The sequence below is a fragment of the Manduca sexta genome, chromosome 24 (genome assembly GCF_014839805.1).
Source record: "Manduca sexta isolate Smith_Timp_Sample1 chromosome 24, JHU_Msex_v1.0, whole genome shotgun sequence".
Lineage (NCBI taxonomy): Eukaryota > Metazoa > Arthropoda > Insecta > Lepidoptera > Sphingidae > Manduca > Manduca sexta.
Window position 1 is genome coordinate 1,965,301 of NC_051138.1, and position 14,512 is coordinate 1,979,812.

Below are 14,512 nucleotides of genomic sequence, written 5' to 3' on the forward strand. Positions count from 1 at the left end.
GGCGCGTAGTGGAGATATCGCTCCATCTCATTCTCTCGCACGCATCGCAATTCTCGATGACGTCACGTGCGCGTATTGCGCCTCTTTTCTTGTTTTAGAAATTAATCAATGCAGATGTATCCCTTTTTTATTTTTTACCGGACTTTATCAATCTTTCTGATAGAAATTATACACTTGATAAAAGTAAAGAACAAAAGGATTCAAATAGTATATCGATAGGGTCTAATGATTGGTTTTATTTAGATTTTAAAGACAATCTACTGTTATTTTTTTCAAGTCAATATGAATGCATATTTTTGTATTTTTTGACAACCACCACCCCCTGCCTCTCCATAAAATCTGAAGACCCAAAATATTAAGCACCAGGTGAGCATAAAATGAAAAAAATGTATTATACAAAGAAGTTACTCAACCTAAAAGTCAGCCTTATATGTCATGTCCCGTTCCCACGGGAACGGGACATGACATAAAAAGGTGTATAACAAAACGAACTTTGGTATGGGGATAGTTTAAGACCGTGGGAAGGTTATAGGTTACTATCCCGGAAACTCCATCACGCGGGTGAAGCCGCGAGCAAAAGCTAGCATAAGTATAAATGAAACACCACATAACTATGTAAACATTTATTCAACAACAAACAAAACTCTAGGTTTTCTTGCTAAAATAATCTGTTATTCTTTTGTTCACTTTCTTCTTCATTTCTGCAGTCGCGTCCAACTGCGATTTGTTCCTTATTGAGGTGTCGGCATCATGCCTTATACCACTCCTTTGTCCGGACGGAGATGAATGTAGCTGCAAACTGTCGTCAAGCTTCTGCATTTCATCGAGCAATCTTGACGGTTGAATGAGGGACTTATTTTCCTCATGTTGGAGGGGTGGTGAAACATCCACGCGCAAACTATTATCGCCATGCAACCTTTTTGACTGTTGTTCACTAGCCTTCTTATTATCATTAGTATCGACTACAATTTCGACCAATGGTTCACTTTCCTGCGAAAACATATCAGGCGATCCGAAATCTTTGAGAAATTCCTTTTGTAAAGAACCGGACAACTCCAACTGAGATGTTTCTGATGTCGAACTCTGGGAAAAAATATAAAAAATGTAGCTCGGAAGCGAGACAATAGATAAAAAAAATCGGAATAATATTTTTCCCTTTATTTTTTCTAATTAGCTTAAGGCGATACCTCGAGGTCCATTTTCATACATTTTGTTTCGCCTTTAATCTGGGTAACTAAACAAGTATTGGCAAGTAAAGAATTTAAATTCACGTCTAGTTAGTGATTAGTTCTCGCAGTTGAAAGAAAAACGTAAAAATAATTAATAATCATGGATATTTCGGCCTTTAAAATTCAATATCACCAAATTTAAAAGCCAGAAATACCCATGATTATTAATTATTTTTACATTTTACTATCAACTGCGAGAACTAATCACTAACTAGACGTGAATTTAAATTCTTTACTTGCCAATACTTGTTTAGTTACCCAGATTAAAGCCGAAACAAAATGTATGAAAATGGACCTTGAGGTATCGCCTTAAGACATCAGGACAAATTTTTGCTTCTAACTTTTAGAAGCAAAATTCTATCCTGATGTCCTGTCTATAACTAACTATACTGTTTAATATCTTTGATATTTACCATACATATTTGTTTTCTATTACCGTTAACGATATCAAGGCATCTTGGCTGCGGCCGCTAGGGTTGCCACTATAATATAGCACGCAAAAAAATTGAAAATATAGTCTTTTACAATTAATTAATTAAATACACCACAATATAATAAACAAATCCTTCATTTCAAAAATATATGAACCCTCCTTTACGTTATCTTTTTAGTGATGGGACAGCGTGTATCCGAACTTTTATAGAAATAAATCATTAACAAATCGCACTCTTAATAAACTAATGAACTATTTCAAAATTGTTAATTTTTGGCTGTCGTCGGAAAACTAATTTTTGTTTGCAAACTTTTTTTTTTGAATTTGCTATAAAATTGAGCTTATTAAAGATAGGTAAAAAATGAAACCTATAGCATGAAAAAAAAGGGAAAAACTAAAAGGTCGCAAACAGAAATTGATTGTTTTACGATTCCCAAAAATTGGCAATTTTGGAATGGGTCATTATTTTATTAAGAGTGCGAAATATATATTTGTCTATTATTTGCTTTTTCCATAAAATACTATAATTTTTTGAATTTTTTTATACATAGTTTTGAAAAATACTATATTTCATCGAAGAATTATTGGCAACCCTAAGGACCGCACACCCACTTTAATACGAAAAATACCAAACTCATACATACAATGTCCATAAATTCTTGATCGTTATTCTCAGAGGGCTGACTGACCACCTGGTTGAGGTACGAGTAAAGACTGGTCCTCTTCATGTCTGTCTCCGAGTACTGTATTAGATACTTGTACAGCTGACCTGAAAGGCAGAAACAAGTCATTGGGACAATTACTTACTTGAAAGAAAGGTTTTAGAAGGGTAATATATATTTTCATTTAAATTGAAGACTTCATACTGCAACTAGAGCATTTTATAGATAAGATTTTATTCTTGAGGACCGTCAATATACTCGACTAGACGTGGACAATTTCTCTAGTCTTGTTTATCAATGTGAATTAATTTTAAGTATAGTAGATAGATTTACAATACCTGAGAAGTTCTTAGGTATTTTGTCCAGTGTCTGAAGTCTACCCATCCACACTAGGCCAAATTGGACTAAGGCCTAATGCTTCTCAGTAGTAGAAGAGGCCCATGCCCACCAGTAGGACAGTATATAATAAAAAGCTGATATTATATACAGGTAGGTTTAAAAATAGTTCCCGTAATCCTACAGGCCGGTAGCTCATGCATGAGTCATGACCGTTGGTATTGTAAGCCATCTACAGTGGGTTTATGGTTTGTGATGATCTCTTAATACCAAATGACCCCACCCTACACAACTATCAGACCACTCACCAACAGTGACGTTGTATCTGGATAATGTGTTGTACATCTCAATGATCTCGTCTCTCAGCTCCGGATCTCCGAAGGTGTAGTAGGCCATGGGTCTCCTGAGGGAGGCACACACCATGGCTTGTAACAGCGACTTGAGTCTCGGCGAGCCTCGATACGCGCCGCAGCCCCAGTTCCCTGTGCCTATTCCTGGGTACCGGAGACCTTCGCATTGACCTTCGGTGTGGAATGAGAAACCCACCCATGCCTGGGGATGTAAAAATTAAACTTTTGTTATGGGATACCCTTTTTACTTTGCTAATTACACACATACAATCATGCCTTTAAGACCAAAGGGATAGGCTGAAGTGCAACTACGGCATCCACTGTTCATCATGTATGTCCCATCTCTTAACGTGATAGGAGCGTATCTATCGCCATGTTAGGCGCAAAGTCCAAACTCCCGGCGTGAAACTGAGTTGAAAAATCCAATATCACTTAGCCCGACCTAGGGGGCGCGTTCAAGGCCTTAGCACTGATTGTTGCAAGATGATCGTCGCCGTCCACAACAGCAAAGGAACATGGGCCCTTTAGTGTCTATAATCCTCAATTGTCTGCAAACTATAACTGTTTATTATTTTATGGCTTTGAATGACGAGGCGAACTTGCCTTTCCCCTGATGGTAAGCGATACGACCGCCCATAAACAGTAGAAACACCTTGAATTACAATATAATGTTTGATATTCTACTGCGCTCGCCATCATGCGACATGAGATGTTAACTCTTATCATATCCAGTAGTTACACTGGCTACATTGTCCTTCAAACTGGAACACAATAGTGACTATACACTGGTGCTTGGCGGCAGAAATAAACATTGAGGTGGACCTACCCAGACGGACTCTCACATATGACAGACCTACCACCAGTGGGTAGTCACCGCTCTCATGCAAACTTTTCATATTTGATGATGAACATCCCTGATCGTGCACCATACCTTGGTGAGCTCTCTGTCGACCATGTCCCTCTGGTACTGGTAGGCGTCGGCGGCGTAGGGCTTGGCGTCGACGGCGAGCACGGCACAGCGGCGCCGCCCCGCCGAGTCGCGCGGCGTGACGTCACCGTGCGCGCCCGTCCAGCTGAACGAGTTGCTGTAGCCGCTGTACTCGCTGTACCGCTCGCAACCTGCACCGGGATAGCACATGTAAATCTTAACATAAACAAGTTTCAAATTATAAACAACGTAAATATGAACAATAATCACTACATAATATAAAACAAAGTCGCTTTCTCTGTCCCTATGTATGCTTAAATCTTTAAAACTACGCAACGGATTTTGATGCGGTTTTTTTTTAATAGATAGAGTGATTCAAGAGGAAGGTTTATATGTATAATAACATCCATTAAATGGTGGAGAAATACTGTTATTTTATTATACCCGTGCGAAGCCAGAGCGGGCCGTTATGTTTTTATATACAACGTTCACAGTTTTTCTGTAGTGTATTTAGTTTCAGCATTGCACCCGTGCGAAGCCGGGGCGTGTCGCTGGTAATAATATATAATAATATCAACCCTGTATTATATACTGTCCCACTGCTGGGCACGGGCCTCCTCTACTACTGACAGGGATTAGGCCTTAGTCCACCATGTTGGCCTAGTGCGGATTGGTAGACTTCACACACCTTCAAAATTCCTATAGAGAATTTCTCAGGTATGCAGGTTTCCACACGATGTTTTCCTTCACCGTTAAAGCGAGCGATAATTCACAAACGATTCACACATAATCTTAGAAAAGTCAGAGGTGTGTGCCTTGGGATTTGAACCTGCGAACATTCGTCTCGGTAGCCCGTTCCACACCCAACTAGGCTATCGCCACTTTTTAAACGATGTCAGTCTAAAATTATATAATACTAATAAGTGTCAGATAAGTATGTTTTACCACTATCGATCAAGTGAGACTTTGTCTTACAGCTCTCATGTAAAAAATTATATTGACACACAAAACATCGTTGGTCATGCACCCTCTCCCTGTGGTCACTGAGGTGTTAATCCTCTTTTTACCCCTATGCCAGTATTTCAAGGTAGCGCAAAAAACTAATACCACACCTAAAATCAAGACCGCTTCATCAGGCTTCATCATCTCAGTGAACAACATGGTGACAATCAGCTCTGGACATATGACGAATCTGATCTCTTCCTGAACGCAGCCGTACGTCAAAACTCCACCACCGAGGTATCTGCAAAAGAGTAAAATCAGTGTTTAAAACATATGTCAACTAGTGCGAACAGAAATTGATAAAAAACAAAAGGATATTTAAAATTATTTGATTTCATGCAATTTAGTTTGTAAATTAGATGCTGTATGTTATTTAACAATCAAGATCCTTAGTATGCTATATAAATAAAATATGACCTAATATCTAATTATTACCTGTTTTATTAGAAAATGCAAATTGATTCGAATTCTAGATAAATGATAACACAAGTATCTAATATTTTACACAATATCTTAAATGTCATTAATTACGGTGTAAAGGATTCCACAAGTCATTATATAGAATAATATTTAGGTCATAATGAACCACTAGCGAATTTCTATATTCAAGAAAAAAATACAGAACTCACCTATTCGCAAAATCAACTTGTATCAGCCCGTGCGCGTTCTCTATAGTAGTTTCGGAGTCGACGTGCAGCGGCAGGGCCGCCAGCGACGCGTCCTGCGTGTCCCACGCGGGCACCGCGTCTCCCGCGCTGCGGCGCCACACCGTCACCACGCCGACCGGGACTGTACTGCAACGGGGGGCATGCCGTTGTATTCTTTGGGATACTCATCGAAACATTCAGAAAAAAAATCTATAACGTCATGGCAATATTACTATTCCGTAATATATAGTGAAATCTAAACATAATCAGGTCTTATACTACAAATAATATAATTAGAAAGTATGCCAAAATTAAATGTAACTATTACAAAAATAATATCACCTTTAGTGCACACTCTTTTGAAGTAATGGCAAAGGCACTTTAACTTTTCCATAACTGACGACGAACCACGGCACTCGTACAAACTGAAATCATTAATAAATATAATAATTAACACAATAAAGAATATAACTAAATTCTGTCCTCTCTGTGGCCTCATTTACAGAGGACGTGAGTCACCGCCCTTCGTCGTATGTCAATGCACCCGTGAACACAGATATATGGCAATGTACCATGTATATAATGATGCGAAGAGTGGCAGTGGCCAAACTCTAGCCTGTAGCGTAGCACGCGACGGGCGTCGGTACGGCACACGCGGGCTGCAGCTGGACGGGATACTAAGATGACCCAACTAGGGTGCTAAGGCGTGATTTGTTTCACTAGAACTTGGGCAATCCCAATGCTGTGAGACGCATGAATGCAGTTCGTGAGCTTTGCCGCAACTAATGCATTTCAAGCAAACGCGTGTATAATCGCTTCCCCGTAAATGCACTCATAGAACACCATATTATTGAAATTGAATTCAAGTCCAGCGCCTTCAAACGCAACGCGCGGGACCCAGCGTTTCCGTAAATAAGGCCTCGTAATAACTATACAATATTGTGTAATTTATGTTTACAAAGTCCTTTAAAGTAAGAACTTAACACCGACAGCAAAAAAAGGACATTATTAGCTCCTAGGAAAAAGCTCTGTTAGAACTAAAAAAAAGATAACTTACGATGAAAAATTTATGTGTGGATATGAACTGTACTCTGTGTTTCTTTTTCTCGTGTTCCGCCTCGGATACGTGCAGAAGAATGCGTTAGCCAATAGACATGAGATCTGCTGCTGCGACAATGATATTGATATGTTCATGTTTTGTCTGAAATAAACAAAAAACATTAATATTTTTTTTGGCTCAAGAACAATATAAATGTAGACAGTAATGTTTCATGTATCAAACTATATTTTGTTCCCTATACGCAATTGTAACCTCGGTAAAAGAAAATGCACATTGGTAACTATATGCAATTTTCCCTAACCACTCTCTTGGATTTTTCTTTAAAGAGAATCATTAACACTGAACTATAATACTGTCTTACTACAATTATAATTACTTCAAAACTTCACAACATGAAAGACAAATTGTTAGAAAGATTATGATTGATGAAATATTACAAAAGTACAAAAAAAAAACATTATTTTTAAAGAAAATTCTAGGCAAATAAATTGTGTTGCTATCAGTATGTCACTTCCCAATCATCAAAACCAAGTGTACAATAAAAACAACATACTTCAGAAGCGGTATGGGTGATTGCACAAGCTTGGGCAAAGATAATGCCAACTTTGCTATTTCAGGTAATGTCACATCAAAGAAATATTGCGATTCTTCTTCTTCTAAATACTGAAAACATATACATGCAACTTTTAGATATATAACATTTATATGCAAACTTTTTAAAATAATTCAAACTCCATGCACCGTTTCTTGTTTTATTTCTTACACATACAAATGAAATATAAATTTATACTAAATAATATCCAAATGTTATTGTTACTTTGCTTTGCTTTTAATCACACAATAAGCATTACCTTAATAAATAAAAAAACCATAAATACCTCATTAAAAAATTTATGCAGTGCTTTAAACTTCCATATTTTCTTAAATTTTGTGTTATAACTAATTATGGCCTCCGCTAACTCTTTGCTGTTAGTTATTGGATGTTGAAGAGCATGCTCGATCATTTTCCATCTCTTTTTCAAACGCGTCTCTCCATTGCTCTAAAAGATTTAAAGCATATTAAATTTATAATTACAAAAATATTTGCTCAACTTCATAACTTGGAATCCTCAATTTAGAACATAGTTATATTCAATTTATTTTGTTTAAAATATTTTAAACAAATACAGTGTAACATTGTTGCACAATTATACACAATGTATAAGATAAAAATCTACTTGTTATTTTAATATATCTACTTAACACAGACTAACAGATAATAAACAGATTTAATGAATAGTTCTAGAAGCATAAAATGTTGCACAAATGTACTTCATTTACAAAGGGAGCACTATGAAGATTTTTTAAATAGGAAATCCCTTTGAGAACATGCACCATCCAAGTGTTAATTTATTTTTCACCTTTTGCAATTTTAATCAAATTTCATAAAAAGTAGCCAATAGAATTACTTTTTTATAGAACATAGGTAAGTTATAATACCAGTTAACACTGTCATCCATCGCACCAATAATGAAAATTAATATGAATAAATCTTTATTTAAATATAAGAAAGGTTCAGAAAATAATTACCAGAGGTTCTCAAATTAGGCCGAGCTTGTGTCTTGAGAAAACAATTAATATAATGTGTAGTAATTTTTAAACTTAATGCAACACATATTTTTATTAGTAGGTTACTCACAATCAGTATAAGGACTGTGTGTGCTAAAAGTCAAATGGAAGATAATGCAAATAATAATGATAGAATCTAGGTACATTATGAAAAAAAAAACTTAAAATCTGTATTTCATTGACCTGTATTTTAAAAATATTTGTTCCCATGCCTATCATGATTATTGCAAGTAAATACTCACGTTTTCAACAGGGTACAAGCTCTCAGGCGAACAGGGGAGCCTAACATGATCCTGGTCCCATTTGTCCTGCCCAATCTGGGGCTTCGGAGGCGTGTCAGCGCTGCCGTCACCACGCACATGGTACAACACCGCATGATTACGAGACGGCACAACCAAAGGGAACTCCGGAGAACCCCACGGAGAACCCGAACCGTATATCTCAGTAATAGGAACACCTCTCCAACAACTATCGCTGCCTTCAGAAGATTCGGAACTCATGATGAACCGGCGAATATTTGATACTGAAAAATTACACCACTTGTACGAAACCCAAGTTGTAATACAACGATTTAGCAAAATACACACTTTTATATAATCCTTTGTAGCTTAACGGATAAATCTGTGCGCATTTCATCAATGGTGTAATCAAAACAACAATGATTCACCGTAAATACCTGAGAGGGCCGCAAAAACACAATAATTATAATAAAAATTCTCTTTGACACAATGTCTTATGTCAAAATAAAATTGCCAGCTACATAACAGATGGGATAACCTACTATGGGTTCTGTAGGATTCAGAACGTAATTCTGGATGTTTATGGCAGCCTAGCAATCTGAATTCAAAAACAGAGTTATAGAATGCTTCTTGTGTGGAAATTGTACTGTGTGAAATGGAATGAATTCTGATTTAGAGAACATCGCAGAAACTCAGATATATTCGCCATCACCACCGAAAAGTTCAGCATGTGAGTATGAAAGGTAGAGAGAGCGAAAAGCACCATCTTATATACGGGACAAGTTTAAATTGACTATCTTACTAACGTTTTTGACTATCGATAAAATTTTAATATTTGCTACCGAAGCGCCATGGTTTTTTGGTAAATACTTTTTTATACAAAACGGAGATGCTCCTTGCCTCGCTTGCTTGCTCTCCATAATGTGTGATAATTATGTAATGCTAAATATTTCGGGAAATCTCAATGTTCTGAATTCCGTATCTAAAGCCAGCTGAATATCACAGACTACATAGAAATACTAAATATCGCTGTCTGTGACCGCTGTCGAGTACCGCGTTGACATTTGACAGGCAACAAATCTAGCAAATAGCGATCAGCGTCGCTTTAATTTGTGTTTATTAGTTATAGGAATAAAATTTAAATAAGATCCTTTTTAACAAAATAATAATCTTACTAAGAAAAAAAGTCTAAATTAATTCTTAACAAATAATCAATATGAATTTAGAGTTACTCGGTAAGTGCGTAATACAGTGTCAATAATTCAAATTATTGGAAAGTTTTTGTTGATAAACAAATCTATATTCGTTCGGTTTATTTTTTTTCCAGAATCATTTGGTCAAAACTATCCAGAGGTAAGTGTTCCATTATTGATACGTATTACATATTACACACACATTATTTCGTAGGTGAAATATGTTTCTAGAAGCTTAACCTAGGACTATGGCAAAACAATAAACACTAATCTTTAAATTATTATGCTGCCGTCTTGTTAACATTATTTTTGAATATCTTAAAAATGCTATTTTTGCCCTTTTGAACCATAAATAAAGAAGAAAGCAACCAATATGTTTTTATTTTGAAATAGTAATAATGCTTATTATAGAGGACAATGTAATGCAAACATTTTTTTATACTTCAACCTGTCGATATTGCTGAGATTTCTTGCACAATTTCTTCAAAGCAATGTTCTGAAGTATTGATAAATCATAATTTAAAATATCTTTATAATAAGGCAATACAAAGAGAATTTTCCCTTAATATGCTGTTCTTTGACGATACAAAGTATTATTTATGACAATTCTAATATGTCTCACAGGAATTTGATGGAACACTTGATTCAATATCACTAGCAGCGACATGTGCATTCAACAGACGAGGCACACTTCTTGCAGTGGGATGCAACGATGGCAGAATATTCATCTGGGATTTCCTCACTAGAGGCATAGCAAAATCAATATCGGCTCACGTATACCCTGTGTGTAGTTTGAGTTGGTCCAGAAATTGTAAGAAGGTGAGATTGATTATATAATAGTTTTTTTTTTTTATAAACTGGTGTTAAGTGACTTATTCCTGATAGTAAATGCAGTATTGAATGCCAATGAGGTTAATCTAGCTTAGCACATTTGAAATTCAGCAGTAATTTGGCAGTCTTGACTATAACTACTTTGGTGTAATTACATTATTCAATTTTAAAATTCTTAAATTTCCCAAAGACTAATACTTTTTTTTCTTGTAATTTTTCTATTAATCTGAATATTAAAACTAATACCTACATAAATATATTGCCATAAAATAAATATTAAAGAAATGTTAACTGATTCCCTTTCAGCTTCTTTCAGCATCAACAGACCACAATGTGTGCATATGGGATGTCCTCTCGGGCGAATGTGAACAACGCTACAGGTTTACGACAGCCATACTGCGGGTGCAGTTCGACCCGCGGAATGACAAGCGGTTCCTCGTCTGTCCCATGAGACATGCAGCGCTACTCGTAGATACAGATGGAGAACATAAAATACTACCTATTGATGAGGATGTAAGTTATGAATTTTATGTCCTTAACTTATTATTCATGTCCTTAGGTATCACACTGTCAGTGAGGTTGGACAAAAGATTGTCAAAAGTTGAATATGTCATTTAAAAACTATATTTTTGAGCTGACTTATCTATATTCCGTGGCACTAGTCATGGGGTAGCAAGACAAGGTAACTACACCCTCTAGATTCAACAGTACATATTTTGTATATAATTGTGTTGAATTAATATAAAAAGTTTTTACTATAAACCTTCCCCCACCTTAAGTAATTTGATAATTATCTGAAAATAACAATAAAATTCTTTTCTGCTAGGTTTAACAGCATGTTCAGTTTCTGAGGACTTTTTTCAGGGGGATATAAACGTAATAGCGTCATTCAACCGGCGAGGAGACTATGTATACACGGGTAATGCTAAAGGCAAAATATTAATACTAGACTCCCAAACGCTGACTGTAAAGGCGAGTTTCAAAATTACAGTCGGCACCTCCAGCACTACTGGAATCAAAAGCATTGAATTTGCAAGGAGAGGAGAGTGAGTAGGAATATTTAGCTTTTATTATAATTATTTACTTATAAAGTTTATTTTAAGGCCTTCAGACCAGCAACAAGAGTTGAATCACACTGATAGATAATATAGATTATTATATTTACCGAAACAACAATATATATTTTCCCAACCTAAAACAAATATAAAATATTGTCATAACTGTTATAGGTACCTAATATTTAAAAAATATAAGTTCAATATATCAGAATGTTGTATTTAATTGCAGTTGTTTCTTAGTGAACACTTCTGACCGAGTGATAAGAGTGTACAATACTAATACTGTGCTCAAATGTGGTATCAATGGTGAACCGGAGCCAATACAGAAACTACAGGACTTAATTAACAAGTAAGTAGATTTGATGAAATAGATCTATTCATAGTAATATTATTTATTCTTGAAACTTTAGTATAGAAGTTTGGCTAAATGACTATATTATGTAACATGTCAAGTGATGTTAGTGAATATTATATTTTTTTACCAATTTAGTAAAAATAAAATTCACCTATTTCCAGAACGACGTGGAAAAAATGTTGTTTCTCGGGAGATGGCGAGTATATTTGCGCGGGTTCCGCACGACAACACGCACTGTACATTTGGGAGAAGTCCATTGGGAACCTGGTCAAAATCCTGCATGGGACTAAGGGAGAGCTCCTCCTGGATGTCGTATGGCATCCCATTAGACCAATTATAGCCAGTATTAGTGCAGGTTGGTATTAACTTTGTTGTTGTGTGTGGCTATATTCAGCTGTCGACTTTCTAAGGTAATGATGATATATAAAATGTTGTATATAATACTGGTATAAAATATGGTAATGAAGTCTGTAGCTAATGAGATTTCTAGACCTTCATTCTTCTCCTTAAAAGTCAGTAATGCTTCTGCAATAGGGGACCGTCCCGTGTTTGATTTTGTACATTATTCTATATGTAATGCTTAATAATGCGAAAAAGAAACTATCCTGGAAAACTGCATTAAAATTGGTAAAAAAATGAGCGAATAATTCATATTTCAATATTACTATGTGCCGAAGTGGGCGCGAATTAGGGATATCGCTTCATCTCTTTCTTTCGCACGCGTCGTAATGCCCGATGACGTCACACGTGGGTATTGCGCCTCTTTTCTGTTTCTTGTTACTTACCCCTTCTACTGAAATTGAAAGACTTATAACTTGTTGATTTTTTACCGGATTTAAATAATTCTTTCTTGGTTATAATTTATGTACCTAACGTAAATATTTGATAATAATAAAGAACAGAAATGAGTCCGGTCCCCTATTTCTTTATATTATGACTCATGGACAGTGGTTATCTTAATATTAGATGATCTACTTGCCTCATTCTCTGTCTTAAAGCATCAGATGAATCAACTGTGAAGTAGACAGATTCTTATAAAAATAATTGTTTTTTCCATTAAAGTCAACTAGAATCGCTTGCTCATTTGTCAATATTCTGATTTGTCTAGTGTGCACTCTGCAAGTCTTTGCATATACTATAACGAAAATGCACACATTTCGTATCTAATATAAGGCTCTTTAGGATCCCTTTTTACCTGTATTAAAAAATAAAAACCTTAAAAAATTGTTTCATCAGGTGTAGTATCAATATGGGCTCAGAACCAAGTGGAGAACTGGTCAGCGTTCGCGCCGGACTTCAAGGAGTTGGACGAGAACGTGGAGTACGAGGAGAGGGAGAGTGAATTCGACGTGGAGGACGAGGACCGTTCCGTGGACCAGACGGGAGAGAGTCGAGACCACGAGGAGGTTGAGGTATGGTCAATCTAGAAGTTAAAAGAGAAAAACGTTTTTGGTAACTGTCTTAACGGCAATTTTAAATAAACGATCCCCATCTTAAACTTCGATCCATTGTATGACAAAAAATAACTTTCATCTGATTTGAAAATTTTTGATAAATCGAAAAAGCTATTGGGATTATTGAAATCGGGGATTTGCTGGGCAACTTTAATCAATCCTGAAAGTAATTTGAAAAAATACTTAAACTAATATTAAGAAGATATCTAACTCCGTGCAACGGCTGTCAATAGAGTTGTTGAGTATGTTGTATAAATATAGAGCCAACAGTTTTAATTACCAGGTAATATTGGCAACTAGAAACTAACCAGAATATTTTATTTACAGCTGTTTTTTAAAATGCTGATATTTTCCACAGGTTGATGTGACAACATGTGAACCTGTGGCAGCATTTTGCAGCTCAGATGAGGAGGGAGAAGACGAGAATGTACTGCTGTTTCTGCCCATAGCACCAGAGATAGAAGATCCAGAGGTACACAAAATCATTCATATATTATGTTTATATATTATGAAGTAACCTACAGGTATACTATTAATATTAGGAATAATTCGGAAAATGTTCCAAATGAATTTTTAAAAGGCACAAACTTAAATTTTGTGAGAAATTTCTTTTTTAACTGGAAAATGATAATCAAAGGTCTTGCTATGTTTTAAAATTACAACTGGTAGCGTAATATAGAAAGGTACTTACAGATAGGTAACCCTTGTTTCTTTCTGTCCAATATTGGACTGAGCAACAGATTTGGATAAAAATCTTCATGTACACTTGAAAAATGTTTCAGGACGGCTGGGCGGCAACACAAGAGACAGTCACACCCACCGAGACACCAGAGAAATTAGAGCCCGCCGCTAAAAGGCCCAAGAGTAAAACATACGACATACCTCTCAAAATAGCTCCGCCTGGTAAGTACTATTGCAAGTATGGCATTATTGGTTAGATTCACTAGAATCAAAGAGTAATTTTGGTATTGTCCACAGAACAACCAATATCTTTCGGTGGTAAAAACAAACAAGCAGTCGGAAGTAAAAAAGTCGCCGGACGACCACGAAAATAAAAGGATATGATTTGCATCAGATTCTTTTATTTAGCACCCGTCATGTTCGAAATTCGTCGGCAATCGAAAGAA

The 14,512-nt window shown here is 36.1% G+C and overlaps 2 protein-coding genes across 4 annotated transcripts; one reads left to right on the forward strand and one right to left on the reverse strand.

Moving 5' to 3' along the window:
- Nucleotides 1–608: 608 nt before the first annotated feature.
- Nucleotides 609–9,036, reverse strand: LOC115451817 (poly(ADP-ribose) glycohydrolase). Of its 3 annotated transcripts, none has more exons than XM_030180197.2 (12): nt 8,932–9,036; nt 8,498–8,778; nt 7,526–7,687; nt 7,201–7,310; nt 6,645–6,788; nt 5,930–6,012; nt 5,570–5,729; nt 5,051–5,181; nt 3,942–4,129; nt 2,969–3,212; nt 2,307–2,431; nt 609–1,083 (listed from the first exon to the last, which is right to left on the reverse strand). In XM_030180197.2, the coding sequence occupies exons 2-12, from the start codon at nt 8,753–8,755 to the stop codon at nt 646–648; spliced, it is 2,043 nt and encodes a 680-aa protein (XP_030036057.1). In that variant the 5' UTR covers nt 8,756–8,778; nt 8,932–9,036; the 3' UTR covers nt 609–645. The 3 variants fall into 3 exon arrangements, with proteins under 3 accessions (XP_030036057.1, XP_030036056.1, XP_037298375.1); XM_030180196.2 differs by having other exon boundaries at nt 8,843–9,005; XM_037442478.1 differs by having other exon boundaries at nt 8,498–9,002.
- Nucleotides 9,037–9,540: 504 nt separating this feature from the next.
- Nucleotides 9,541–14,456, forward strand: LOC115451814 (retinoblastoma-binding protein 5 homolog). The gene is made up of 11 exons (XM_030180190.2): nt 9,541–9,729; nt 9,822–9,847; nt 10,312–10,506; nt 10,825–11,031; nt 11,383–11,564; nt 11,806–11,925; nt 12,093–12,286; nt 13,168–13,343; nt 13,744–13,857; nt 14,168–14,288; nt 14,364–14,456. Exons 1-11 carry the CDS (start codon nt 9,711–9,713, stop codon nt 14,438–14,440), a joined length of 1,431 nt encoding a protein of 476 aa, XP_030036050.1. The 5' UTR covers nt 9,541–9,710; the 3' UTR covers nt 14,441–14,456.
- Nucleotides 14,457–14,512: the final 56 nt, after the last annotated feature.